The sequence below is a fragment of the Zea mays genome, chromosome 7, assembly GCF_902167145.1.
Source record: "Zea mays cultivar B73 chromosome 7, Zm-B73-REFERENCE-NAM-5.0, whole genome shotgun sequence".
Lineage (NCBI taxonomy): Eukaryota > Viridiplantae > Streptophyta > Magnoliopsida > Poales > Poaceae > Zea > Zea mays.
The window spans coordinates 59956819-59983649 of NC_050102.1; the positions used below are offsets into that span (position 1 = coordinate 59956819).

The 26831-nt window shown below is 53.2% G+C and overlaps 1 protein-coding gene across 4 annotated transcripts in view; it reads right to left on the reverse strand.

Annotated features, from left to right (window-relative positions):
• LOC100278771 (uncharacterized) overlaps window positions 1-18688 on the reverse strand; it is a 52204-nt gene extending 33516 nt beyond the window's left edge. For 2 of the 4 annotated variants that reach the window (XR_002263309.3, XR_004851219.1), the window contains exons 1-2: window positions 18022-18688; window positions 17792-17910 (exon numbers count right to left, since the gene is read on the reverse strand). Coding sequence is in view for 2 of the 4 variants with exons in the window: in NM_001407552.1 (NP_001394481.1) it covers window positions 17792-17910; window positions 18022-18474 (572 nt within the window). In the remaining 2 variants the exon portion in view is untranslated. The remainder of the gene's footprint in view (window positions 1-17791; window positions 17911-18021) is intronic. The other 2 variants (NM_001407552.1, NM_001151939.2) reach the window with 1 other exon arrangement.
• Window positions 18689-26831: the final 8143 nt, after the last annotated feature.

Genomic DNA, 26831 nt, shown 5'->3' on the forward strand with positions numbered 1-26831 from the left:
GGCTCTGGTCAACGGGTTGCGCATCGCCATCGAGCTAGGGGTCCGACGCCTCGACGCTCGCGGTGACTCGCAGCTTGTCATCGACCAAGTCATGAAGAACTCCCACTGTCGCGACCCGAAGATGGAAGCCTACTGCGACGAGGTTCGGCACCTGGAGGACAAGTTCTACGGGCTCGAGGTCAACCACGTCGCCCGGCGGTACAACGAGACTGCGGACGAGCTAGCGAAGATAGCTTCGGCGCGAACAACGATTCCCCCGAACGTCTTCTCCCGGGACCTACATCAACCCTCAGTCAAGACAAACGACACGCCCGAGCCCGAGAAGGCCTCGGCCCCGCCCGAGGCACCCTCGGCTACCGAGGGTGAGGCTCTGCGCATCGAGGAAGAGCGGAATGGGGTCACGCATAATCGAAACTAGCAGACCCCGTACCTGCAATATCTCCACCGAGGAGAGCTACCCCTCGACAGAGCCGAAGCTCGGCGACTGGCGCGACGCGCCAAGTCATTCGTCTTGCTGGGTGACAGAAAGGAGCTCTACCACCGCAGCCCCTCCGGCATCCTCCAGCGATGCATATCCATCGCCGAAGGCCAGGAGCTCTTACAAGAAATACACTCGGGGGCTTGCGGCCATCACGCAGCACCTCGAGCCCTTGTTGGAAACGCTTTTCCAACGCTTTCCGACAGGGTTTCTACTGGCCGACCTCGGTGGCCGACGCCACTAGAATTGTCCGCACCTGCCAAGGGTGTCAATTCTACGCAAGGCAGACGTACCTACCCGCTCAGGCTCTGCAAACAATACCCATCACCTGGTCGTTTGCTGTGTGGGGTCTGGACCTCGTCGGTCCCTTGCAGAAGGCACCCGGGGGCTACACGCACCTACTGGTTGCCATCGACAAATTCTCCAAGTGGATCGAGGTCCGACCCCTAAACAGCATCAGGTCCGAACAGGCGGTGGCATTCTTCACCAACATCATCCATCTCTTCGGGGTCCCGAACTCCATCATCACCGACAACGGCACCTAGTTCACTGGCAGAAAGTTCCTGGACTTCTACGAAGACCACCACATCCGGGTGGACTGGGCCGCCGTGGCACACCCCATGACGAATGGACAGGTAGAACGTGCCAACGGCATGATTCTGCAAGGACTCAAGCCGAGGATCTACAACGACCTCCACAAGTTCGGCAGGCGATGGATGAAGGAACTCCCCTTGGTGGTCTGGAGCCTGAGGACGACGCCAAGTCGAGCCACGGGTTTCACGTCGTTCTTTCTAGTCTATGGAGCCGAGGCCATCTTGCCCACAGACTTAGAATACGGTTCCCCAAGGACGAGGGCCTACGACGACCGACGCAACCAGACCAACCGAGAAGACTCACTGGACCAGCTGTAAGAGGCTCGGGACGTGGCCTTACTACACTCGGCGCGGTATCAGCAGTCCCTGCGACGCTACCACGCCCGAGGGGTTCGGTCCCGAGACCTCCAGGTGGGCGACTTGGTGCTTCGACTACGACAAGACGCCGAGGGCGGCACAAGCTCACGCCTCCCTGGGAAGGGTCGTTCGTCATCGCCAAGGTTTTGAAGCCCGGGACGTACAAGCTGGCCAACAGTCAAGGCGAGGTCTACAGCAACGCTTGGAACATCCGACAGCTACGTCGCTTCTACCCTTAAGATGTTTTCAAGTCGTTCATATACCTCGCTTACATACAAAGTCTAACCATCAAGGAAGGTTCAGCCTTGCCTCGGCAAAGCCCGACCCTCCCTCGGGGGCTAGAAGGGGCGAACCCCCTCTGCGTCAAAATTTTCCTCGAAAGAAGTCTTCCACCAAAACGACTTTCGCGTCTGCCGGCTATATCAGTAAGTGGCAAGGCCGACCGAGCCGAGGGACTCCTACGCCTCCGGGATACGGAAACCTCACTCGTCACCTACCACGAAAAATAACTCTTACTTGGGTAAGCAATCCTGCTACTGACGAACGAGCCCGGACACGCAAAACAGGAGGAAAAGAGACACGGCTTTATATTGTGACGACAAAGTGTTCGGGCCTCGGCGGCCGCAAAAGACACATACGCACTACGCATTCAAAATAAACTGCTCCGGCAGAATCAGGCGTCGCCCGGAGAAGGAGCTGCGCCCTCGGCTTCGTTTCCACCCTCGGCGAGATCCGCCCCGGCCTCGGACGACGGCGCAAGCGAAAGGATCTCTGCTTCGAAGGTGGTCGCCAGCACCGCGCTTGGGCCCGCGGCGGCCACGTCAAGCCTCTGGACTTCGGCCAGGGCAGCTTCATCTTCGTTGGGAAGGCAATACCCCTCACTGACCCGCTCCAGATCCACGTCGTAGTGGGAAGCGAGCACGGCGAAGGCCCGCCTGACGCCGTGATGCAGCGCCTCGCGGAGTCTGCCGCGCGCGTGGTCACCCAAGGCCTGCAGGCGACTCTAAGGGGAGCTTCCCGAGGGGACGTCGTCGAGACCAAAGACCCGGCAGAAGGCCGAGATAGCCTCGGACATGGCCACGTGGTCGGCCTCCCTCTGCTCGGTCGCCTGGGCAAGTGCCTTGGTGGACTCATCGAGGGCAGACTCGAGTTCTGCAAACAGCCAAAGCAGAAGTCTTCAAACACGAGTTGAAGAATGAAGCTGAATCAAAATCTTAAAACAGCCAAGACATATCGTCTGGTCGGGCACGCTGCTCCGAGGATGCGGCTTGGGCCACGGCTAGGTCTGCCGCAAGGGCTCCGGCCCGAGCAGACGCCTCAGCTAGCTGGTCTCCAAGGGCCTTAGCCCGGCTTTCAGCCTCGACGGCCCGGCCCCGAGATTGGTCCTGCTCGCCGATGACCTGGCCAAGCTCCAACTGCTGTCGTCGCGCCTCTGTGCGTGCCGCCGCTGCCTCCGCTCCCAGATCGACGCAGAGCAACCGAAGGTCCGCCACCTCGGCGCTCCGTTGGGAGAGGCGCTCGGTAGTCTCGACAAGCGTGGTCCTCAGGAACCGCAGCGAACCCCAGACATCGGCCTCGCGGCGGATGAACGATGACTTGGCGGCGCTCAGATCCGTCAGATCCTGAGGAAAGGAAGCGGGGCGTCAACAAAAATGCCTTGATCACGTGAAAGGTATGCTTGAAACCCTTACCTGGAGAATCTTGGGAACGTCCCTGCAAAGGACCTCCAGGGTCGACCGAAGCGACCCCACCGTCGCCTCGGCACACTCACGAAGCCCGTCCCAAGACTGCTCCTCTCGCTCATCGTCAAGAACGAAGAGGGGATCCGAAGCACCACGGGTCCAGAACCGGAGCGACTGACGCCGCCCGTCGGGACTACGCCGCGCGGGGACGAGGCTGCCGCTCCCCAGGACGGGTCGCGGTTCTGCGCCCCCCCCTCCTCCGAGGCATCAGGTAGCGACGCCTCGACCATCTCAGCATCGGTGGCGACGGGTGGCTCCACGGCCAGAATGGCAACGGCCTCGGCAGAAGTCGGTGCCAGCGACGGCAACACGTCTGGTGGACTCGAGGCCGCAGCCGCGCCAGCAGTCTCCCTCGGCACGACGGCCGCCTCGACAGAGGAGTCAGCCTCGGGAGCTCGCCCCACGGCAACTTGTGCCGCCTGAGCCCCCCGCTTTGGGGCATCTTGCGAGGAGGTCAGCTGGCCGGCGAGGCCCGGCGCGGCACTAGCTGCAGAAGCCGACGCCGTCTTGAGGACCTTCCGGGGAGCCAGACCGGTCGAACCGTGCCTCCGCTTGCTGGGGAGAAAGGGAAGAGCAGGATCAGGACATATGAAGGAGGAGCCGGGACGGAGGTATCCTAAGATACTTACCCACTCCGGGCCACGACCAATCGTGCCGGCGGGGAGGTCCCTCGAGCCTCGGTCCCCGAAGGTACCACCGAGGTTAGCCCTGCTACCGGCTTCGGCACCATCCTTGCCTCGGGCGCCCGAGGCACCAGAGGGATGGACTGCCCAGGCGCAGCCACGGCGACCCGAGGATCACCCTCCTGTGCAGTCGGCACGGGCAACGGTTCTTGGGGAACAGGCGGGTCGGCCTGACTCCCCGGGGTCACCTCAACTACCTCGGCCAAGGGGTCAGGTACCCCCTCGGCCTGCCCCCGTTCTTCAGACCGGGACCCCGACGTCCCGGCCCCGGATACCGACGGCGCCAGCCCGCTCGGGGGCTGGCTCGACGACCCCTGGCCCAGCCTCAGATCCGGGCTGAGGCCGAGGCGGGCAGCCATGTCGCCGTCTTCATCAGCATCTTCATTGTCGTCGTCGTCATCGTCAGGCGTCTCCGGCGACGGCTCCCTTGGGAGCCCATCCCTCTCCTGCCGACGACGAAGCCTCTCCAAGGCGTCCCGAGCCCGCATCCGCTCGCGGGCCCGAGCCTTCTTCGCGTCCTTCTTCTCCTTCCTCTTCTCCGCGGCGACCCTCCGCGCGACTCGATCCACCGCGTCCTCCGGGACCGATGGCAGGGAAGGCTTGTGAAACCCCACCTCCTGGAGACGGACGAAAAGTCTCGGCTGTGAGAACCAAGGGCAATCCGACACAAGAAGGAAGAAGGAGCGGACACTCACAGGGACACACACCCGCGATCGGGGCGCATCGAGAGCTGGGAAAAGGCGCCGGCGTCTAACTTCCCTACCGTGCCGGCTACCCGCCTGTGGAGGTCGTCGGCGGGAAGGGGGTCCGAGGACATCTGCAGACCCTCCAAGTCGACCCCCAGCGTCATCTCCCAAAGCGGCAGCCGCCGCTCCGTCAAGGGGAGCACCCTCCGGCGATGAATGGCGGCAACCACCCCCACGGCGGTGAGCCCTCCTTCTCGCAGCTCCTCCAAGGCCTTCAAAAGGGGCTGGAGATTCTTCTGTCTCTCGCGCGAGGCCCCGTAGCGCCAATTACCGCCGGCGGCGGTCACCACTCGTTGAGAAAACGACGGGAGCCTCCCATCGTCATTCCGGAGATAAAACCACCGGCGCTGCCACCCCTTGTTCGAAGACGCGAGGATGGCAGGGATGTACTGCTGCGCCCGCGCCTGCCTCAACTGGAAGATGCAGCCACCAGCCCGCACCGCCATGCGAACTCTTCTTTCCCCCGTCGTCGAGGCAAAAAGCTCCACGGAGAAGAGATGGGTCCACAGGTCCCAGTGGGGGGCAATCCCCAAAAATCCTTCGCAAACCGCCGCGAAGATGGCTGCTTGCGCGATGGAGTTGGGACTGAGATTGTGCAGCTCCACCCCGTAGACGTGCAGAATCGCCCGCATGAAACGACTTGCCGGCACTCCGAACCCCCGCTCGTGAAAAGAGACGAAGCTCAGCACATACCCCGGCGGCGGGGACGGGGCGGCTCCGCTCGAAGGGGCCATCCACTCCGGCTGCGAGTCACCGGAGAGAGGACGAAGCAAATTGTCGGCAACAAGGGCCTCCAGATCATCCGCCGTGACGGTGGAGAAAGGGCACGGGTCGCGCGGCGAAACAACGGTCACCCGGTCGGCCATCACCAAGCAGAAGAGGTGGCGGCGGAGAGGACAAGGTGTGCGGTTTCCTTTCTCTGGCTATTCCCTCAGGTTCCGAAAACCTAAGTGGGAGGCGAGCAGCAGAGTAAAGAACCGTCACCGGTCCCTCTCCCGAATATATAAAGGCCCAGGCGAGACCCGTTCAACACTTCGCCTGAACCCGCCGCGAGATTCAAAACTCAAAGACGAAACGCTCGTTCCTCGAACGGCTCGCGCGCGCACAACGACTGCCCCGCGAACCACTCGTCCCGTCGCATTAACTCTGCGGCAGGACAGGCGACACCTTTGGAAGGCGAAGCAGGCGACGCTTCACCTCCGCCATGATGACCGCGTCAAAAAGGTACGCCACGTCGTTCAGATTCATATCCCTTTTTCTCTTCCCCTTTCTCTCTCTTGCTACAGGGACCGGGAAAGGGGATACTCCGAAAGGGATCCTTCTCCGCGAAGGAAGCGAGCCCCGAGCCCCCTACTAATCAGAGGTTCGAAGGCTGGCCCCTCGGAAGGGTTCAACAGCCGCCTCAGAGCATTCGGGCTCCACGCCCACTACTGATCAGAGGTTCGAAGGCTGGCCCCTCGGAAGGGTTCGACAGCCGCCTCAGAGCACTCGGGCTCCGCGCCCACCACTGGTCAAAGGTTCGAAGGCTGGCCCCTCGGATGGGTTCGACAGCCGCCTCAAGCCACTCGGGCTCCGCACCCACTACTGATCAGGGGTTCGTAGGCTGGCCCCCGAAGGGTTCGACAGCCGCCTCAGAGCACGCAGAGCAAGGGATGACTCTGGGTACGTTCGATACACAACCAAGGCTCGGGCTACGCTCCCGAGGTACCCTAGGACATTTCCGAGACCAGCGGGAACGATTTTGTAACGGAATCCCACCAGAGGGAGGCATCGAGCCCTCGGACCCCGTCAAAAGGGGACCGGGTCCGGCGAATCACCCGCAGGTACTTTTGGAGCGCGCCTCCGGGCCACTAGCCGACCCCTAACGAATGGGGCACGGGCGTCCGCTCGGATTACCCGTTAGCAACTCACTGGAGACACCATGTTCGGCGCCCTCCGAGGGCAACATGGCGCTTTCCCCCCCCTCCTCCTTGCGGAAAGGCGACGCAGGGGCGTATGAAAAAAGCCGAGTCTGTCCTTGACCGTCCTCTCGCTCTGTGCGGAGGCTCGGGGGCTGCTCTCGTAAACCCGGCTCCGGCCAAACCGTTGACAGCGTCAACATACCAGCCCGAGAACTTGGGACCTGACTAAGCACCCGGGCAACGACCAGTTCGCATGAGGGAACAACCAAACCGGCCGAGCCATCACGAAAGGCACTAAGACCTCGAAGGAGTCAAAACACTCCTCCGAGGCCTCGGGGGCTACACCCGGCGGGTGCGCTCGCGCGCACGCACCGGAACGAAATGCAACCGAGAAAGGCCGGTCCCCTTGCAAAAAAGTGCGACAAAAGCCTCCAAGCGAGTGCCAACACTCCCTTTGAGGCTCGGGGGCTATTGTCGGGGACCATAATTAGGGGTACCCCCAAGACTCCTAATCTCAGCTGGTAAACCCCATCAGCACAAAGCTGCGAAGGCCTGATGGGCACGATTCAGGCCAAGGCTCCGCTCAAGGGACACAATCCCGCCTCGCCCGAGCCCGACCTCGGGCAAAGACAGCCGACCCCGGAAGATTCACTCCTCGCCCGAGGGTCCCCTCAAGCAACGGACGCACCATCGACTCGCCCGAGGCTCAGCTCGGGTAGGCTTCGCGGAGAAGCAACCTTGGCCAAATCGCCACACCAACCGACCATATCGCAGGAGCATTTAATGCAAGGATCGTCTGACATCTTATCCTGACGCGCGCTCTTCAGTCGACAGGGCCAAAGTGACCGCAGTCACTTCGCCGCTCCACTGACCGACCTGACAGGAATACAGCGTCGCCTGCCCTGCTCCGACTGTCGTGCCACTCGCCAGAGTGAGGTCGACAGCGGCTAAGTCCAGCCTCGGGCGACATAGGAAGCTCCGCCTCGCCCGACCCCAGGGTTCGGCCCCCGTCTCGGCCTCGGAAGATGGACTTCGCCTCGCCCGACCCCAGGGCTCGGACTCAACCACGACTCAGAAGACGATGGACTCCGCCTCGCCCGACCCCAGGGCTCGGACTCAACCACGGCTCCGGAAGACGACGAACTCCGCCTCGCCCGACCCCAGGGCTCGGACTCAGCCTCGGCTCCGGAAGACGATGGACTCCGCCTCGCCCGACCCAGGGCTCGGACTCAACCTCGACCTCGGAGGAATCGCCACCTCGCCCAAACTCGGGTCCGGACCGGCCACCTCGCCAGGGGGGGCCATCATTACCCTGCCCCTAGCTAGCTCAGGCTACGGGGAACAAGACCGGCGTCCCATCTGGCTCGCCCCAGTAAACAAGTAATGATGACACCCCGCACGCTCCATGACGACGGCAGCTCTCAGCCCCTTACGTCAGCAAGGAGACGTCAGCAAGGATCCGACAGCCCCGACAGTTGTACTTCCGCAGGGCTCCAGCTCTCCTCCGACGGCCACGACATCACATGAACAGGGCAGCAACACCTCTTCGACAGCCACGACGGCATGTACATAGGGCACTAGCTCCTCTCTGCTAGACACGTTAGCACATTGCTACACCCCCCATTGTACACCTGGGCCCTCTCCTTACGTCTATAAAAGGAGGGTACAGGGCTCTCGTACGGAGTGTTGGTCGTGCGGGAGAACGGGCCGACGCATAAGGCTCTCGCTCTCTCCCACGCGAACGCTTGTAACCCCCTACTGCAAGCGCATCCATCCGCCCTGGGCGCAGGACAACACGAAGGCCGCGGTTTCCCCTTACTGTTCTCCCCCCTTTGTGTCCCGTCTCGCGCCGACCCATCTGGGCTGGGACACGCAGCGACAATTTACTCGTCTGTCCAGGGACCCCCCGGGGTCGAAACGCCGACACCAGTGTTTTCAAGTCGTCCGACTAAACGGTAGGTCACAACCGACCAGGTCCACCAATGCAACAAGACCGACCAGAATACTAGTCGTTTGATTAGTCAACGACTAATCATGATTTGTCATTCGATTAGACATGGGACGACTAGTTCAGACATGCTTTGTGGTGGGCTGTTGGAGCTAGGGTTGTAACTTGTGGGCTGTAAATTGCTTTATGAGCTTCTAGGGTAGGGAAAGCTCACCTCAGGCACAAGACCAGAACGCCCCAGTGCATAGTACCACACGCACAGGCACAGCCACTCTAATCTCTCCTCCACATCGCAGCAGCCGTTGTCGAACACAGACGCTGAGCCGCCGGCGCACACAGACGCGGAACCACCGGTACACTCGGACGCGGAGCCGCTGGCACCGCACACGACTGCTACCGCCGCTGCAGCCCAAGGGCCAAGACGCAGCATCACCCCAAGAGCTTCCAGGCGCCCGCACACCCCTCCCCCCCGAACCTTCTAGGCACCCAACCCTATGCAGTGCTCGCCCTCAAGATGAGTTCATCGTCAGATGGTGAGTGGGGGGTTTCTTCTCTGCTTTCCTTGTTTGATGTGTGCCCTTTGGCCTCTCTGTTTGATTAGATGCATGCCATCTGCTTAATGCATGTAGATGTGGCTTTGTTCAATTAGTCGATCTAGTGGACAACTAATCGTGACTAGTCGACTGGTCGATAGCTATATGACTAGGGTCGACCCCCCTTAGGCCTTGTTCGATTGCATGGGGATTGAAGAGGATGTTGTGAACTGTGATGCACTCGCAAGATAGTCCCGATACTCAGCCCTCCCGTAGGAGGCCCTAGGAGTAAACCAGATCTATTCTTCTTGCTTATCTCTACTAACACCCTGCCCCTCCTTATATAGAGAGGTAACCCTAACTTAATAGCTAAGCAACATAACAAACCCTATCTGGCTAGCACTGTTCACGCGCTACAGTAACCACACGTGAACAGTGGTCGCGGCTAACCTAACCCTAATGACCTAGCTAATGGGCTTAAGGCCCATAACATTCTATCCCTCCTTAAAAACAGCTCGTCTGCGAGCTGTAGTCAAGAAGAATTGACCCATACTAAACTAACACTTAATGACTCAATACTAAGTCTTTTACATCTAGACTTAGTATTTTATTCACCTAGGAAAAAATTGAACCACGTCAGTGGTCAGATCTACCGAAGGAGGACGCGTCGGCGGCCAGATCGACCGATGATGGACGCGGCTGCAGTGGCGCAGAGGGCTCCCTGCGCCTGGCGAAGGTCGGTGGCACCCTCCAGTGTTGTAGCTCAGGTGACCACGCCGCGGCGAAGGTCGGTGTTAACGCGCTACAGTTGATGGAATAAGTCATGTGGTCTTCGTGTGGAGGACAGCATCTCTGTTTTGTGGTGAACAGGACAGCAGCACAGCAGTTGCAGTTTGCAGCAGTCTTTTGACTGCTGCAGGACAGCAGCAGTTGGAGACAGCAGCAGGACAGCAGTTGCAATTTGCAGCAGTCTTTTTTACTGCTGCAAGACAGCAGCAGTTGCAGTCTTTTGACTGCACTGCAGCAGCAGTCTTTTTTTACTACTGCAGAACAACAACAGTTGGAGACAGCAGCAGGACAGTAGTTGCAGTTTTTTTACTGCACTTTAGTATCTAGAGGACAGCACCTGTGTGTTGTAGTGTGTAGTGTAGTGTATAGTAGTGTAGTGCAGCCCCTAGGGCTATAAATATGTGTCCCCAACCCTTCTAAGGGTATGGCATTGTGTAGTGTTTAAGAAAATAAACAGAAAATTGCTCCAACTCAGTGTCATCCTCTCGATGAGAGTAAGAGTCCCGTTGCTTACAATTGGTATCAAAGCCAGATTGTCTTGTAGTCTAAACATCTCTTGCTCATCTCCTTCACGTGTCTTTCCCTATACTCAGTCGGTAGCAAGAGCTCCAACTGTTGCTTCCTCTCCTGCTCGGATGAGCAGCCTTTCGTCTGAGATAGCCTCTTCCACACGCAGCGACCCCTCTCTAGCACACCATGTCCCTACGCTCAGTCACTTCGAGTGCGCGGCGCCAGCAGGAGGCCGAGGTCGCCGCGGCACAAGAACGCGAGCGAGCAGCAGCAACGGCTGCAGCGACAACGGCGAGGGCAGCACGGCTGGCGGCGGCGGAACTGGCAGCAGCGAGAGCGGAAGTAGAAGCAGCGGATGCTGCACGTGCGGCGGCGGCAGAGCTCGAGGCTTTGCGCGGCAATAGCGCTGGCAACTCTGTTTCCGGCGACGGCAGCACCAACGATGAGCTCAGGATGGCAAGGGAGGCAGAGCAAGAACAGGCGACTCAATGGGCAGACGCACCCCCATGGGGGCGCACGGGGCGGCAGACTAGAAAGGCGCAGACGCGCCGACGGCGCTCCGGGCGAGAACGCACACGGCGGCAGCCCAGATGGGCGAGCGAGGATGCGCCGACAGTGCTCCCGGTGGCGGCGGCCGAGTCGACGGAGATCGTGGCCTCTACAGGCGGCGCGGCTCTCTCCCCGGATCGGTACCATGGTCACCATGGGGTCCAGGCCGTTGTCAGGGACATCGGTCCTGGCGGTGGGTGGCCTACCCTCACCAAGACCAGCTACGTCGAGTGGGCCGCGGTGATGAGGGTACGGCTCCAGGTTCGCCACATGTGGGAAGCAGTTCAGTACGGCGACGTCGACTACTACGAGGATCGACGAACGCTAGATGCCCTCATTGCTGCAGTCCCGCCCAAGATGCAGTTTTCGCTTTCCCAGAAGCGGACTGCCAAGGAAGCCTGCGATGCCATCGCTGCGACCCGCATCGGCAGCGACCGTGCCCGCAAGACCACACTGCAGGCACTTCGCAAGGAGTGGGAGAACCTGGCCTTCAAGCCAAGTGAGGATGTTGATGACTTTGCTCTTCGCCTCAACACTCTGTTGCAGAAGATGGTGCAGTTCGACGACGACACCTACGATGAGGAGAGAGCCGTCGAGAAGCTCTTCCGTTGCATCCCCGAGAAGTACAAGCAGATTGCTCGCTCAATCGAGTCTCTGCTAGACCTCTCCACGATGACGATCGAAGAAGCGATTGGTCGTCTCAAGGCCTATCACCATCGGCGGGAAGCTACATCTCACTCGGGAGCAGTGGGAGGCCTGCTAAGGTGACAAGAAAAAGGGGGAGTCCTCCTCGACACAGGGCCGCAAACGCGGCAAGCCGTGCAAGGCGCGCGGAGGCGCCTAAGCCGGGGCACGAGGACAAGCTGAGGGTGGTGCTCGCGGAGGCGCCCAAGGCGGCGCCGTCGGCAACAAGAAGCCGGCACGAGATGATGGTTGTCACAACTGTGGCAAGCTTGGCCACTGGGCCAGGGAATGTCGATAGCCACGACGCGGCCAGGTCAACGTCGCACAGGTAGAGGCGGAAGCTCTGCTCCTAGCACACGCAAGCATCGAGCTACCTCCAGCGACATCGGCCGCAGCGGCACTCCACCTTGATGAGTCGAAAGCACGCGCTTTCCTCGGCGACGGCTCCAGCAACGACATGATCGAAGGATGGTGCCTCGACACCGGCGCCACTCATCACATGACCGGCCGACGGGAGTTCTTCACCGAGCTCGACTCTAGCGTCCGAGGCTCCGTCAAGTTTGGGGACGCCTCCGACGTAGAGATCAAGGGCGCCGGCTCAGTCGTATTCACCGTCGCGTCTGGTGAGCACGGGCTGCTCACCGGAGTCTACTACATCCCTGCGTTGATAAACTCTATCATCAGCTTGGGACAGTTGGATGAGAACGGTTCGCGCGTGGCGGTCGAGCAAGGAGTCATGAGGAACTGGGACCCCTCTCGTCGCCTTCTTGCCAAGGTACGCAGGAGTCCAAATCGGCTTTACATCCTCAACGTGAAGGTGGCACAACCTTGCTGCCTTGCTGCTCGTCGGGACGACGGGGCATGGCAGTGGCACGAGCGCTTCGGGCATCTTAACTTCGAGGCCCTGAAGCGGCTCAGTGCCAAGGAGATGGTATGAGGCCTGCCGTGCCTTGACCATGTGGAGCAATTCTGCGATGTCTGCATGTTGACAAAGCAGAGACGGCTCCCCTTTCCCCAGCAGTCGAGCTTCCCAGCCAAGGAGAGGCTCGAGCTCGTGCATGGGGACTTGTGTGGCCCGGTGACACCAGCCACACCAGGAGGACGACGCTACTTCTTGCTGCTCGTCGACGACCTCTCCCGCTACATGTGGGTGATGGTCCTTGGCAGCAAGGGAGAGGCTACGAACGCCATCAAGTGTGTGCAGGTCGCTGCGGAGGCGGAGTGCGGTCGCAAGCTGCGCGTGCTGCGCACCGACAACGGCGGTGAATTCACAGCGGCTGAGTTCGCGTCGTACTGCGCAGATGAGGGCGTTCAACGCCACTACTCCGCGCCATACAGCCCGCAGCAAAACGGCGTCGTCGTGCGGCGCAACAAGACGGTTGTGGGGATGGCTCGGGCTCTCCTCAAGCAGAGGGGAATGTCGGCTCTCTTCTGGGGAGAGGCGGTGGTGACAGCGGTCTACATCCTCAACCGCTCGTCCACCAAGGCACTCAACGGGATGATACCGTATGAGGCTTGGCATGGGCGCAAGCCGGCGGTCTCTCACCTACGGGTCTTCAGCTGTCTCGCGTTCACCAAGGAGCTTGGCCACATCGGCAAGCTCGACGACAGGAGCACCCTAGGGGTGTTCATTGGCTACGCAAAGGGCTCGAAGGCCTACCGCATCCTTGACCCAGGAACACTGTGTGTGCGCACAGCGCGCGATGTAGTGTTCGACGAAGGGCGAGGGTGGGCCTTGGACAAGGCGGTGGACGACGGCACGACTCTAACGTACGACGACTTCACCATCGAGTATGTCCACTTTGAGGGAGCCGGGGGAGTAGGCGACCCTTCTCCGAGTAAGCCTACCCCAGCCCCCAAGTCTCCACCGACTCCAGCGCCACGCTCTCCAGCTCCGGCTACAACGAGCTCTTCGCCACCACGCAATTCAGCCACTACTCCGGCTCCAGCGAGCTCTCTGTCACCACGTACTCCAGCACCGACGGTACCCTCTCCGGGAACGTCCTCTCCGACGCCAGCTCGTGTCGAGCAGAACCCAGTGGAGCTCGTGACCCCGCTCTCCCACGACGAGGAGCGCGTCGACGCGTGCTACGATGGCGAGTCGTTGCGGTATCGAAAGGTGGAGAGCCTTCTCATTGAGCCGTCAGTGCCGGGCCCGGCGTCTCGCATTCTGGCAGAAGAGTTGCATCTTGCATGCGACGATGGCGAGCCTCGGTCTTTCGTGGAGGCCGAGAAACACGCGGCTTGGCGTGCCGCGATGCAGTCGGAGATGGACGCGGTTGAGATGAACCGCACTTGGGAGCTCGCTGATCTCCCTCATGGTCATGGCGCGATCGCCCTTAAGTGAGTGTTCAAACTGAAGAGGGATGAAGCCGGCGCCATCGTCAAGCATAAGGCTCGCTTGGTGGCACGCGGTTTCTTACAGCAGGAGGGGATCGACTTCGACGATGCTTTCGCCCCCGTGGCACAGATGGAATCCGTGTGACTCCTTGCGTTGTCAGCCCAGGAGGGCTTGCACGTTCATCACATGGACGTCAAGTCGGCGTTTCTTAATGACGACTTAAAGAAGGAGGTCTACGTACACCGGCCGTTAGGTTTTGCGATCCCTGGCAAGAAGGGCAAGGTGTTGCGCCTGCGCAAGGCCCTCTGCGGCTTGCGACAGGCGTCGAGGGCGTGGAATGCCAAACTGGATTCCATGCTCAAGAGGATGGGCTTCATGCCAAGCTCACACGAGGCAGCCATCTATCGGCGAGGCAATAGAGAAAATGCCCTGCTGGTGGGTGTCTACGTCGACGATTTGGTGATCACCGGCGCCAAGGATGCAGAGGTGGCGGCGTTTAAGGAAGAGATGAAGGCCACCTTCCAGATGAGTGACCTGGGGCATCTCTCCTTCTACCTAGGGATTGAGGTGCACCAGAGTGACTCTGGGATCACACTTCGCCAGACCGCCTATGCCAGGCGCATTGTTGAGCTGGCTGGGCTTACTAATTGCAACCCAGCTCTCACTCCGATGGAGGACAGACTAAAGCTGAGTCGTGACAGCACGGCGGAGGAGGTGGACGCTACTCAGTACCGGCGTCTTGTGGGGAGTCTTCGCTACCTCGTCCACACACGACCGGATCTGGCATACTTCGTCGGCTACGTTAGTCGGTTCCTGCAGCGACCAACAACGGAGCACGAGCAGGCTGTGAAGAGGATCGTCTGCTACATTGCGGGGACTCTTGACCACGGTCTCTACTACCCGAGGTGCCTGGGGAGGCACACCTTGTCGGGTATAGCGACAACGACCACGCCGGCGACATCGACACCAGGAAGAGCACAAGCGGGATCCTCTTCTTCCTCGGCAAGTGCCACATCAGCTGGCAGTCGGTCAAGCAGCAGGTGGTAGCCATGTTCAGCTGCGAAGCCGAGTACATAGCAGCCTCCACCGCTTCAACTCAGGCGCTCTGGCTTGTTCGCCTGCTCGGTGATCTCCTCGAGAGAGACGTTGGAGCAGTGGAACTCCGAGTGGGCGTTGGCCAAGAACCCCGTGTTCCATGAATGGAGCAAGCACATCCGGGTGAGGTACCACTTCATCCGTGACTGTTTGGCAGAAGGGAGCATCAAAGCGCGCTACATCAACACCAAGGATCAGCTTACGAACTTGCTCACCAAGCCCCTTGGGAGGACAAGCTCCTTGAGCTTTGTTCCAGGTCCGGGATGGCTCAACTTTCCCACAAGACGACGCACAATACTTAGGGGAAGAATGATGGAATAAATCATGTGGTCTTCGTGTGGAGGACAACATCTCTGTTTTGTGGTGAACAGGACAGCAGCACAGCAGCAGGACAGCAGTTGCAGTTTGCAGCAGTCTTTTGACTACTGCTGCAGGACAGCAGTTGCGGTTTGCAGCAGTCTTTTTTACTGCTGCAAGACAGCAGCAATTGCAGTCTTTTGACTGCACTGCAGCAGCAGTCTTTTTTGACTACTGCAGGACAACAGCAGTTGGAGACAGCAGCAGGACAGTAGTTGCAGTTTTTTTACTGCACTTTAGTATCTAGAGGACAACACCTGTGTGCTATAGTGTGTAGTGTAGTGTGTAGTGCAGTGTAGTGCAGCCCCTAGGGCTATAAATATGTGTCCACAACCCTTCTAAGAGTATTGCATTGTGTAGTGTTTGAGAAAATAAACAGAAAATTGCCCCAGCTCATAGTATCATCCTCTCGATGAGAGTAAGAGTCACGTTGCTTACAACAGCAACCATGCATGCTCCTGCTCATCCCGAAGAACCTAGTTGTCACATCACCTCTCGACACCTGTCGTCGCTGAAGCAAATATAGTGTCAGGCATACGACAGATTCATTTCGTCAGGCATCTTGCAAAAATTTTGGTCCCACCTACAGGCCTCTAGGTCTATGGCAGACCTAGGAGACTCTATTAGAGTCCAGAGAAGGCCACACCCTTAGACGCTACCAAGACGCCTTCTAAGGATCTCGATAGAAGAAATTACATAGGCTAGCCTATTGTTTTGCACGTGTTCCTAAGGCCCCGTGCCTCGGAGAACCTACCTTGGCTCTGGCTAATGTAGAGGCCCATCATAATGGGGGACTAGATCTCGGGGCCCTCTAGAACTGTAAGATTGTCCCCATAATCGTCGTATGTAAGAATGGCTAAATCCCGAGGCCCCTAAGGCCTCAGGGCCCTCCAGTCTTTGATGCGCTTCCAGACTTAGATTTCACTCGGTTGCTCGAGCCTTTATAGAGCACCACTAGATCTCTAAGGCCCTCGACCTAGGAGTTTTTACCAATGGCCAAGTCATGGCCCCCTAGGACCCAAGGTCCTTCATGAGGAAAACATAGTCCCTAATTCAGCTACGGAGCACCTAAAGACCAAAAGAATATGGTTGGCCCCTGCCCCTACGGCAAGACGGTCCCTCAAGGTACAGCTATATTCAACCCTACTCCAGATGGCGTTAGCGATCTAGATAAGCCTTCCATCCATCACATTAAATGTGACGGACGATGTTACAGTCAAATAGGGACATTGTTGCCACGATATAGGCAACAAGAATACTCAAGTCCATTGTTGGATATGTGCCATCATTTATGTAGCCATGCTTGAACACGTCAGAGTACCACGACGCATTATAAAGTACAGACGGCTATAATGTTTACCAACTACGTTGTACTCGACGACATGGACTCTGGTACCTGTTCGTATGATAGGTCATACCTACCTTGGCGACAAGACATATCTGCCACTGCTCCATGGCATGCTCGATACTGTGGCATGACCAGGGCATGCCACACTACGGGTCTGTTTGGTTCGTGGCTAACTGTGCCACACTTTGCCTAAGGTTAGTCGTTCAAATTGAAAAACTAACCTTAGGCAGAAAAGTGAGGCAAAGTGTGGTAATTGAGGTAACGAACCAAACATGCCCTACATACGACCCCACAACTATAACAAGAAAATAGTTGGAGCCCCTACTAGGTGGGGGCCGCTATCCTACAGGTTTGTAACTCTCTCCTCTCTTGATCTGTAAAAGGGAGTATATTAGCGTAGAGGCAGATTGAATCCAACCTATTTTGAAAGGGTAGACATAGAGATGAACTAGACATCGGTAGTCTAGAACTCTCACCACAATCAAACGAAAAAAGGGGATCTAGGAGATCATGGTGCTCAGTTGAGATCTGAGCTTCTAATCTTCTTCACCTTTGTGTTCATCAATCCATCATACACAAGAACATAGGGTATTACATATAGCGTGACCCGAACCTCTACAAACTGCATGTGTTCTAGTAACCAGGCTACACTTAGCATCAACATACATCTAACCTACGCCCCTACCTCTACCCACAAACTTTTTCCTCTTCTTTTGGTATGTGCGGTACGCCGGTGTCATATCGTGACAACAATAAGCAACAATAACTTGAAGCTGAGCACTAACTGCTTGGCAGCAATAATCCGAAGCTGAGCACTAACTGCTTGGTGAGTTAAAGTTTACATTACTAGCAACACAAACTTTTTATCTTTATCATCATCATATATAAGTACAGCACTTGTTAAGTTACCATCTTTCGTGTGCTACTAACATCTTTCTGCTTCATGATGCAGAACATTTGCAAACATGAACTCCTTAAAAGATGTAACCCTTCCAGCTACAGTATCAGAATGTTGCAACAGTGAACCATTTATCTAGCATACAGATGCATTTATCCCAACAGAAAAGAAATGGAACCTATATATCCATTAAGCAGCAGATGCAGCCTCAACATTCTTGTCTCAACACACAAGCGTACCTCAAACCAGAGACAGGATGCCTTTGCCGCAGCTGGCCAAGCTCCCTTGCGGCCACAGATGGGGGCCTCCTCTCCTCTGGTAAACCGCTGTTGCGCAGAAACCGACCCCGGAGCAGCGCCTGCAGTACAGACGAAAATCTGATCAAGTCAGATATATCTGACAAATGCAAAGTAGGACACTATATTGTCAAGTAATGGAACAGTGAGTTGGGAAATAAAGAAGCACCGACATGGATTCTGTTGCGATGCGGAAAGTCAGAGACGGCGCGGTGCTGCGAGAGGCGGTGGAGCTCGGCTTGGCGGTCGGCGGCCATGCGCATGACGAGCTCGAGGCGCGCTTGGCGGCCGCGGATCCTGGGGGCGTCCCTGCGAGCGTGTTCATGGACGGGGGACGGTGGGGGTCCGGTGTCGTCGTCACGGTCGCGGGCAGCCATGTGGACCCACTCCCTGACGAGGCGCACACGGTCGCGCTCGATCTCGCGGAGCCAGGAGGACGAGGAAGAGGAGGCGCGCGAGATCTGGACGGCGGGCGCGCGGCGGAGGAGGTCCGGGGAGCCCTCGCGACTGGATCCAGCGTCCCAGTCGCTGTCGCTGCGGGGCTCGGAGGGCTCACGGCGGCGGCGTGGGGTCATATCGATGCCGGAAACAGGGGGAGCTGGAGAAGGGACTGGGACGTCGCCCATCGCCACCGGCCGCGACGAGGCATGGGGCGGCGGGAAGCTGCTGCTGACTGGATTGGGCTATAGCGAAGTCAATCCCCACCCCACCAGAGTCCCAGCATGAGATGAGACGCCGACGGAGGCGAGGTGGAGTCGAAGCAAGCCCGTCCAATTCCCCTGATCCCCTCGAACGGGGAGACGACAGTACGACACCACTCGCCGCGGGTTTTTCATTTTCCATCCGTTTTTATTTATTTTTTTTCTTTCAAATATATAGGATAAGAAATTTTAGAGGGAAACTTAAAATTCTAAAAATATCGTTATGTTTATTGTTGTCTATGATATCTATCTATCCAGACAGGCCATTCCAAGCGTCGCAATTATTTAGAGCTTGTTTGATTTGTTGCCTCACTTGTCACAATTTAATACGTTTAAGGTTAGCCAAGTTTGATCGAGTTAGACGCAAGTTTGATTTAGAGCCATAGATGTGGCATAATTTTTCTTTGTTTCACTATCAATGATTGATAAAAGTGTGACAAGATTCCTTTAGCCATGTCATAATGTAGCGTAGAATTTGAACGTCTAATCTTAGTCAAATGTGACACAAACTGTGTGGCAATTTTTGGCGCCTGAAGCATGCAACCAAACATGCATAGACCCTCTTGTTCTCTAAAAGCCCGTTTAGGTTCTAGAGATGAAATTCTAGTTTCGCCTAGACCTGGACATAAAAACCAAACACCGTAACCGAAAAAAACCGAAACCGAAAAGCCAAAATTGGTCAAACCAAAAAATATTCTTCGGTTACCGTTCTTCAAAAACGAACTTAGTTTTGGTTTTCGGTTTTTAGTTCTGTTTAAACCGAACTAACCAATCTTTAGTTGTTATGTATGTTGATTAAAGCATTTATGTTTTACTTTGAGCATTTTGCTGCATTTGTTGCTTGTCATTTGAGCCTTTGTGTGGCATTTAACTTAAATTAATTGAATTACATGTAATTGTTGTTGGTATGACTTTTGTAATGTTGCACATGAGTCATGGAAAATAAATATTGTTGTTCAATTCTAAAATTGTGTGAGCACATGACTAATGTTCGGTTTTTCGGTTCAACCGAAAACCAAACCGAACTATTCGGTTAACCGAAGGATCAGTTTTTCCTTTTTTATATAGAATTTTGGTTTTCATTATTCAAAAGCCGAACTTAAAAAAACCAAAAAAATGAACCGAAAAATTTCGGTTAGCCGAATGCCCAAGCCTAGTCCCGTCAAATAAGATGTTTATACTAGTTGTAACTGTTAAATATAATCTAATTGCAAAACTAATTACACAGATAAGGACTAATGTAAAGCCCAAAATTGTATCAGAGAAAAATAATGATATAAATAAATAAACATATTTATGTTAAGTGTTTTGGGAATTTTTTAAACCTTTGGAGATTAATTAGGTCCCTTCCTTTTTCATATTCAGTTAATGGTATCAATTAGTCAAGTAACCAATAAATAAATAAAGAAATGTGCATCTCATGCAGATGAATTTGTAGTGATGCATTTTATTGAAATAAAGGAATCATAACTTAAATTTGACCTCAAATTATAAATGAAAATATAAAAACAGAAAATGGGAAAAGGAAGTTGTAATAAAGTCATTTATTACTATAATTAAATAATGGGAAGGAGAATAAATAATAGTATTGAAAATAGTAGGATTTATATTCGTATTTGGATTATATTTGAGATTGGACATCTGAAATTCAAAACAGGCATTCGAATTTGGTTTGAATATTTGGAATTTGGAATAGAAAATGAAACCAGGAAATTAAACAAAAGAAAAAAAGGAACCCACCTGTTGCCGCATGGGCCGAATTGATCTGGCCGCGGCCAAACTCCCTGGGGTTCCTAGCGCCGACCGCGCGACCCCAGCTGTCAGTTACCCACGTCGCGCTCCCTTGCACTCGCGGCCATCGTTGGCGTGTGGCCCCCTTTTCGTCATCCGCTCGTGTGGTCGCTGGTCTATGGACCCGGTATGTCAGCAAGTCCTATAGATCTTCCCCAAGCAACTGCTTGCTGATTCCGCCGCCAACTCGAGCGCAGCTACCCTCCCCCAACCAACATCACCGGGACTATTAAGGGGCGGGTCGTGGGTTCTTCCTTCCCTCCTTGTCTTCCCCTTAATCCCAATCACCACTGTCACCGTGAGGAGGAAGGAGGGAGTCGCGGCCACCTCCATTGAACCGTCTCCACGCCGCCGTAAGGGTACTCCGGGCTACGCCGTCGGGCAGTCGAGGAAGCAACGCGGGGGGGCATCACCGTCGCGTGGGGAAAATCTGGGCGGAGTCTTATTGAGCTAGATTTCGACCATACCGTTGTGGAATCGCTCGCTGGTGCGGGCGCCTTGCTTCCGGAGTCGCGCTTGCCATGGACCGTGACTTCTGTGCCACCCTCGTAGGTAAAAATTCTCTGTAAATTTCCGCCTTGGTCCTAGGATGGTGTAGAACTTCTTAGATGGTCGGTTGGGCCATGGGGGGACCGAATCAGTTGCGCGCCGGTGGAGCTCCGCCGTGGGAGGTCCTAGCGTCGTCGTGCCCTGATGTCTGGTGGGGGAAGAAGGGTCGCTAGCCGTTGATTTCCTTATGTGCGGCTGAGATTAGAACGCGAGTACCGTTTTGGCCTGATCAATCTGGTTCGTCCGATCGTGATCCTGCGACTTGGATTTGATCTTAAGTATTTTGATCGTGACCATCGCTGTCTGATCGAGCGGTTGTGATTAAAACCAGTGACCCTGTCGTTTAGCATGTATGGACCGTTGATCTCGAAGGATGCGGTCCAGATCAAAGCCAGGCGTACCGCCTCAAGATTGATCGTGGACCGTAGGATCGTGATCCATAGGCTACAAATGTGTACCGGTTCGCTTTAAAGAAAATTTAATCCTGGTGCCCGGTTTTGATCCAACGACCAAAAATCACCCATACCCCTTCACCGAATCCTTTTCATAAAAGTCCCTGTCTTATTTAGAAATCAACCCGTCGTCCACTCTGAGTGTAAAGTATTTACCATCAGGCTCTGGTTTCTTATGAAACGCCCCTTGAGCTTTTGGTAAATTGTGGTCGCAGCCCAAGGTTTAAATAAAATGAGTATGTTAATATAGAAAATGGTTTTTAGTATATAAATAATTCCAGAAACTTGGTTAATTCATAAGTAATTCATTTTAACTCCTTTTTGATCCATTCTAGTTGCATTAGGTTCATATTAATATTGTTTACCATCTGGTAACCCTAACTTGTTATGAAACCTAGGTTAAAATTATGCACTTAGTTTCTTTGTATCCAACACTTAAAATTTCGAAAAATCATAACTTTATAAATGTAACTCCAAATTTAGTGGTTCTCGAACCTAAGATCTCGTTACGATGCGTAGATTATTATCATGCATTCTGATATCATGTTTGGTGTGATGTTAATTTTGCCTATAACATGTTTGTTTGTATTGCTACGAATAGCAGCGAGGTTACGAGTCACTTGAAGAGCAAGTTGGTACCTGGGAATCTCGAGTCTAAGGCAAGTTGTGCCCCTGATCACTTTTCTCTACCTAATAATGTTCATATTAATCACTGTGACATGTCTAGATTAATTTGATGGGACCTAATAGGTTTCCCTAGCATTATTTATCCCCCACCTTGCAAACAGATGAACTATTGGGTAGATTTCCTATTGCTCTACCTGGTTTTGGGAAACTAATGTTGTGTTATGATCATGTTCCAATTATGTTGTTGTTTTAATTATTGTTCATGATAATATCATTATGTTAATTGGAACATGGAGAACCACTCAGGAAAACAGTACTACCACAAGGGTGGAATTGGACGCCCTTAGCCAAGTAATTAGGAAAGCTAGGGAGAGATTACCTTACCCAAAAGGGGCAAGCGGGGAGGCATCGCTGCTATAGTATAGGGAGGTTCTCGAGTCGAACTACTGCGATGGCAGTTCGGATGAGGGATTCCTATGTTTCCTTTGTCCTGAAACCGTAGTGGGTATTCTCGAACTAGTGGAACTTTGTAAAGGCATCGTAGTGCTACCCTGCCTCGCTTCCTCGGTAGAGTTGTATGGGGTCCAATCAACCCCGTGGCAAATCGGTAACACAACTTGTGGGTAAAGATGTGCAACCTCTACATAGTGTAAAACTGGTATATCAGTCGTGCTCACGGTCAAGAGCGGCTCAGACACTCACATGATTAACTTATGGAATTAAACACAATTTGTCATTTGCATTGCATTATGGGTGTTATTATCAATTGCGATCTCTTATTTAATTGGGTTGGTATCTACTTATGTCACCCCCGATTTTGGAAGGCAAACCGAATGCGAACCATGTACGTGCCAGGATCAGAAACTCACGTACACAGCGATTACATAATTGGACATCATCACACATTGCTCAAAGTAAATAGCGGAAATGTACTTTAATTACATCAAGATGTCCAAGACATCCACAGAGTCTAATACATAACCATTGTCTTTAACATTTATATCAAAGTGCGGAAAACAAAACATAGAAGATAAGCCTACACAGGTAGCTGAATGGGGGTTTGCCACTAAGAAAAACTAGAACTCGTCGTAGTCCTGGAACTCCTCAAAGTCCTCCATGTCGCTAGCATCTCCTCCTGAGCACTGAGTACAGTGGGGACAACCTGGGGTGGGGGTGGTTTGTAAAGCAAGGGTGAGTACACATCAACGTACTCAGCAAATGTCCCGTTTGGCTAAAGTGGACTAGTTGTATGTGGGGTTGAGGTTAAGCATTTGCTTTTAGTTGGTCAAACATTTATTACTATTAGTAGAGCCAAGTTTTAGTAATAAACCTAGTTATTACCCAAAAGTACTCCTCCAAGTGGAAATACCAGATATCAGAATTATAACCAACATTCTTAATTATCATCATAAAGTAATCAAAGTTCTTCTAATCAAAGAGGATCCCAAGGCTGCTCTTAACCGTGAGCTCGACTTATATACCGGTTTCTAACACTCTGCAGAGGTCGCACACTTTACCCACGAGTCGTGATCCCTTTTTGCCTCAGGTCAATCAAACCCTCAAACACTACCAAGGTGAGTCGACAAGGTTTCACTACGTAGCTTTTACAAAGACTCCCCTGGTGCATAGTTGCTCGTTAGGTTTCGCCAGACATACAAACGCAGTACACCTCCCCAAGGTGGATGACTAACAAAACCAAATCAAATGAACCTCTGCACCCCCCCTTAGCAGAGCGAGCACTACGCCCCCGCCCCCATTGACGGCCCTCAGACAAAGCCAACTACACCCCTAGATTCCTCTAATTAATCAGCTAAGGGTGTCCCATTCCACCCTCATGGTTGCACTATTATCCCGGGTGGTCACTGTGGTGGAACCGCCCGAATTATTCCAGCTTAAGTGCCCAAGTCGCACCCTTAAGGGCAGCAACACACTTAAACAGGAATAACCCGTCAGTCCCTCGGATCTAGTCCGATAAAGCCACTTACCAGGATCGAATACCACTAGCTCACTCGAAGGTGAGGCACAGAGAAATACAATAAAACATAATACCACAAATTTAATAAGTATAATCAGTGATTACATTATCGGAGTTTCAGAAATAATAACCATAAATTTTAATGCAGCGGAAATAACTAACGGAGAAAACCGAGTAACATGGCGAAGCCTGGCCACACTACTCCTCCTGGTCCTCTCCTGCGGAAGCAGTAACCCTCTCGACCATCTATCCCGGTGGCAGGGATAAAGGCTAAGTCACACCATCAACCAATCAACCTAAGAAGTACCTGCAAAAATTATGCCACAAGCAAGGCTGAGTATACTAATACTCAGCTAGACTTACCCGGTGTGAGGAGTCTACTCCTCTACCTCTAGACATGCAGCTGTTTGGCTGAGGGGTTTGGTTTGCCAAAAGCACTAGCTGAGTCTAAAATCATGTTTTAGCTTTTCAAGTTTTAGTATGATCCTTTTTAACTAGATGTGTACCTAGCTAATCATACATGGTATCAAACATTTTTATCAACCAACATCTTTTGCCAGTCGCCACATTTCCACTTATTACTCAATGTAGCAGCATGGATCAAGCAGTCTCATTAGCTGCGAGAAGCAGACGATTCGAATCGAGTTTTTAAACCTTGCAAGGTAAACCTAAACACACGACATGTAGGGGCGCTCCGTCCCCACACATATCAACCGTCCCCATCGATTCCCTGGCAACAGATCAGGGCTCACCGCCTTGGCGTACAATGCCTCACTGACCCCGACTGCCGTCGTGCAGTGACCGCACTTGTACCCACCATAACCGGAATGGGAGACCACGTCTCAGGTCGCGTGAGGGGATATGTCTGCGGGCAGGTTCACTCAGGTACTAGGCTTACCGATTTACCATATTTCTCGGTATGTGTTTAGTACGTTCAAACGCTTGACTCACGGTACCACACCTTAATCCTTATTCCAATTTTTATCCCGTGGACAACCAATCCCCATGGATTGTTGTCCACAAACCAGCATCATTATGATAAGAAAGTGGATACAATCAATTTCCTGACCTCGCGCGAGTGCTAGAAAAATCACTCGACTTCTACCGAAATCCCTAATTAATAAAGCAGCTACTCGACTTAGCATACTAGTATTCATCTCAATGGGATTCCTGAGATCATGCAACTAGGGTTTCAAACAACTCCTACACTTAAGTGCACATTCAATCCTACAATCAATAAGTGTAGTAAAATAGCATATATAACGGTTATGCATAAAACCGGGGTTTGCCTTTAATTTAACACTTAGACAATGTTTGCTGGGTGGCACTCGCTTGGCGAGCATCCACTGGTTATGTCCATCCTTCCTTGGGCCGTCCACCGACTGCATCTTGTGGGTGGCATCACATCACTTGCATGGTCAGCATCTCTCGGTCCTAAATGAGATGCAAGATGCATATGTATGAATATAATGAAATAACACATGATACTTTAAGTACACGCTAGTGAATTAAACACTGAGTAGCGAGACATCACAAATAACCACACACACTAGCGTTAGCTAACTACATATCGTCGAACGCACAACATTAACACCACTAAAAAGACGAAAAACATTTTGGACATTTACGCAACACAAATACGACCCCATAAGTACGAGCATCTACTTAACCTGCTACGACTTTTCATTATTCTTCTATTTATCACACAAAAGCATCCCAAGCACCAGTTCAATAGAGGAGGAATTCCTATCCACAATTAACTACTCAAGCAAACACATCAATCATGGAACACATGTTATCCTAAGTTTAGACATTACAAGTCTATGTCTGCTAAGTGCTAACTAAGCATATTTAGCCAACAGGTGAACAAAACAATCAAATGCGCAGTTGCAGATTTTTGGACAGCAATACAGCAGTTGCTTGTTTTAATCATAACTCTTCAATGGTTAGTCCAAAAATATCAAACTAGGACTTTCTGGAAAGCTTAAAAAGTGCTCTACAACTTTGGTATTGTCATCACAACCTGATTAAACACTTAGCAAGGTCGAATTGTGCAAACACAGCAGCTCTGTCCAGATTTGGACAGATTCAGACTTGCAGCTTCAAAAATTCACAACAAAAGATTTAGACATACAAACAAAGTGACCCTAGACTTTCTGGAAAGATAATTAAATATTCTACAAATTATTTATAAACATCCCTGGCTGGTTTAGCATGTATCAAGGGTAAAATATACTATGAAGGCTGTGCTGTCCAAAACTGGACAGATTCAGTCTTCACACTTCAAACACATGTAACTTAATCTTCAGACCACCAAAAATAGTGATCCAAGACTTTTTGAAAAGCTTAGCAAAAGTACTACACAACTTTTATAATCACCAAGAAGTGATTCCAGTTTTAATCAAATCAAACATTACAGTTTTCGAAATCTGTTCTGACCGAGGATAGAACACAGCAACCAGTTCGTAAATTTCATAACTCTTAAACCGTCAGGCCTGTAGTTATGAAATTTTAGCACAAGCAAGATCAGAAAAGCACCTACAACTTTCTTATAACGACCATGAACAGATTGCAACATTAAATTGAGCAAACAATGCAGTTTCTAAAATCTGTACAGAATTTGGACAGATTCAGTTACTGAATTTGTAAAAAGCATAACTCCTAAACTGTCAGACCTATGGCTGTCAAATTTTAACACAAGTGAGATAATAGAGTTGTCTACAACTTTCTTGTGACCACCAATCACTGATTTCAACATTAACTTAAGCAACCATTGCAATTTCTGAAATCTGTTCAGAAATTCGACAGATTCAGGTGCTGGGCTTGTGAAAAGCACAACTCCTAAACGATCAGGTTTATGGCTGTCAAATTTTAGTACAAGCAAGATA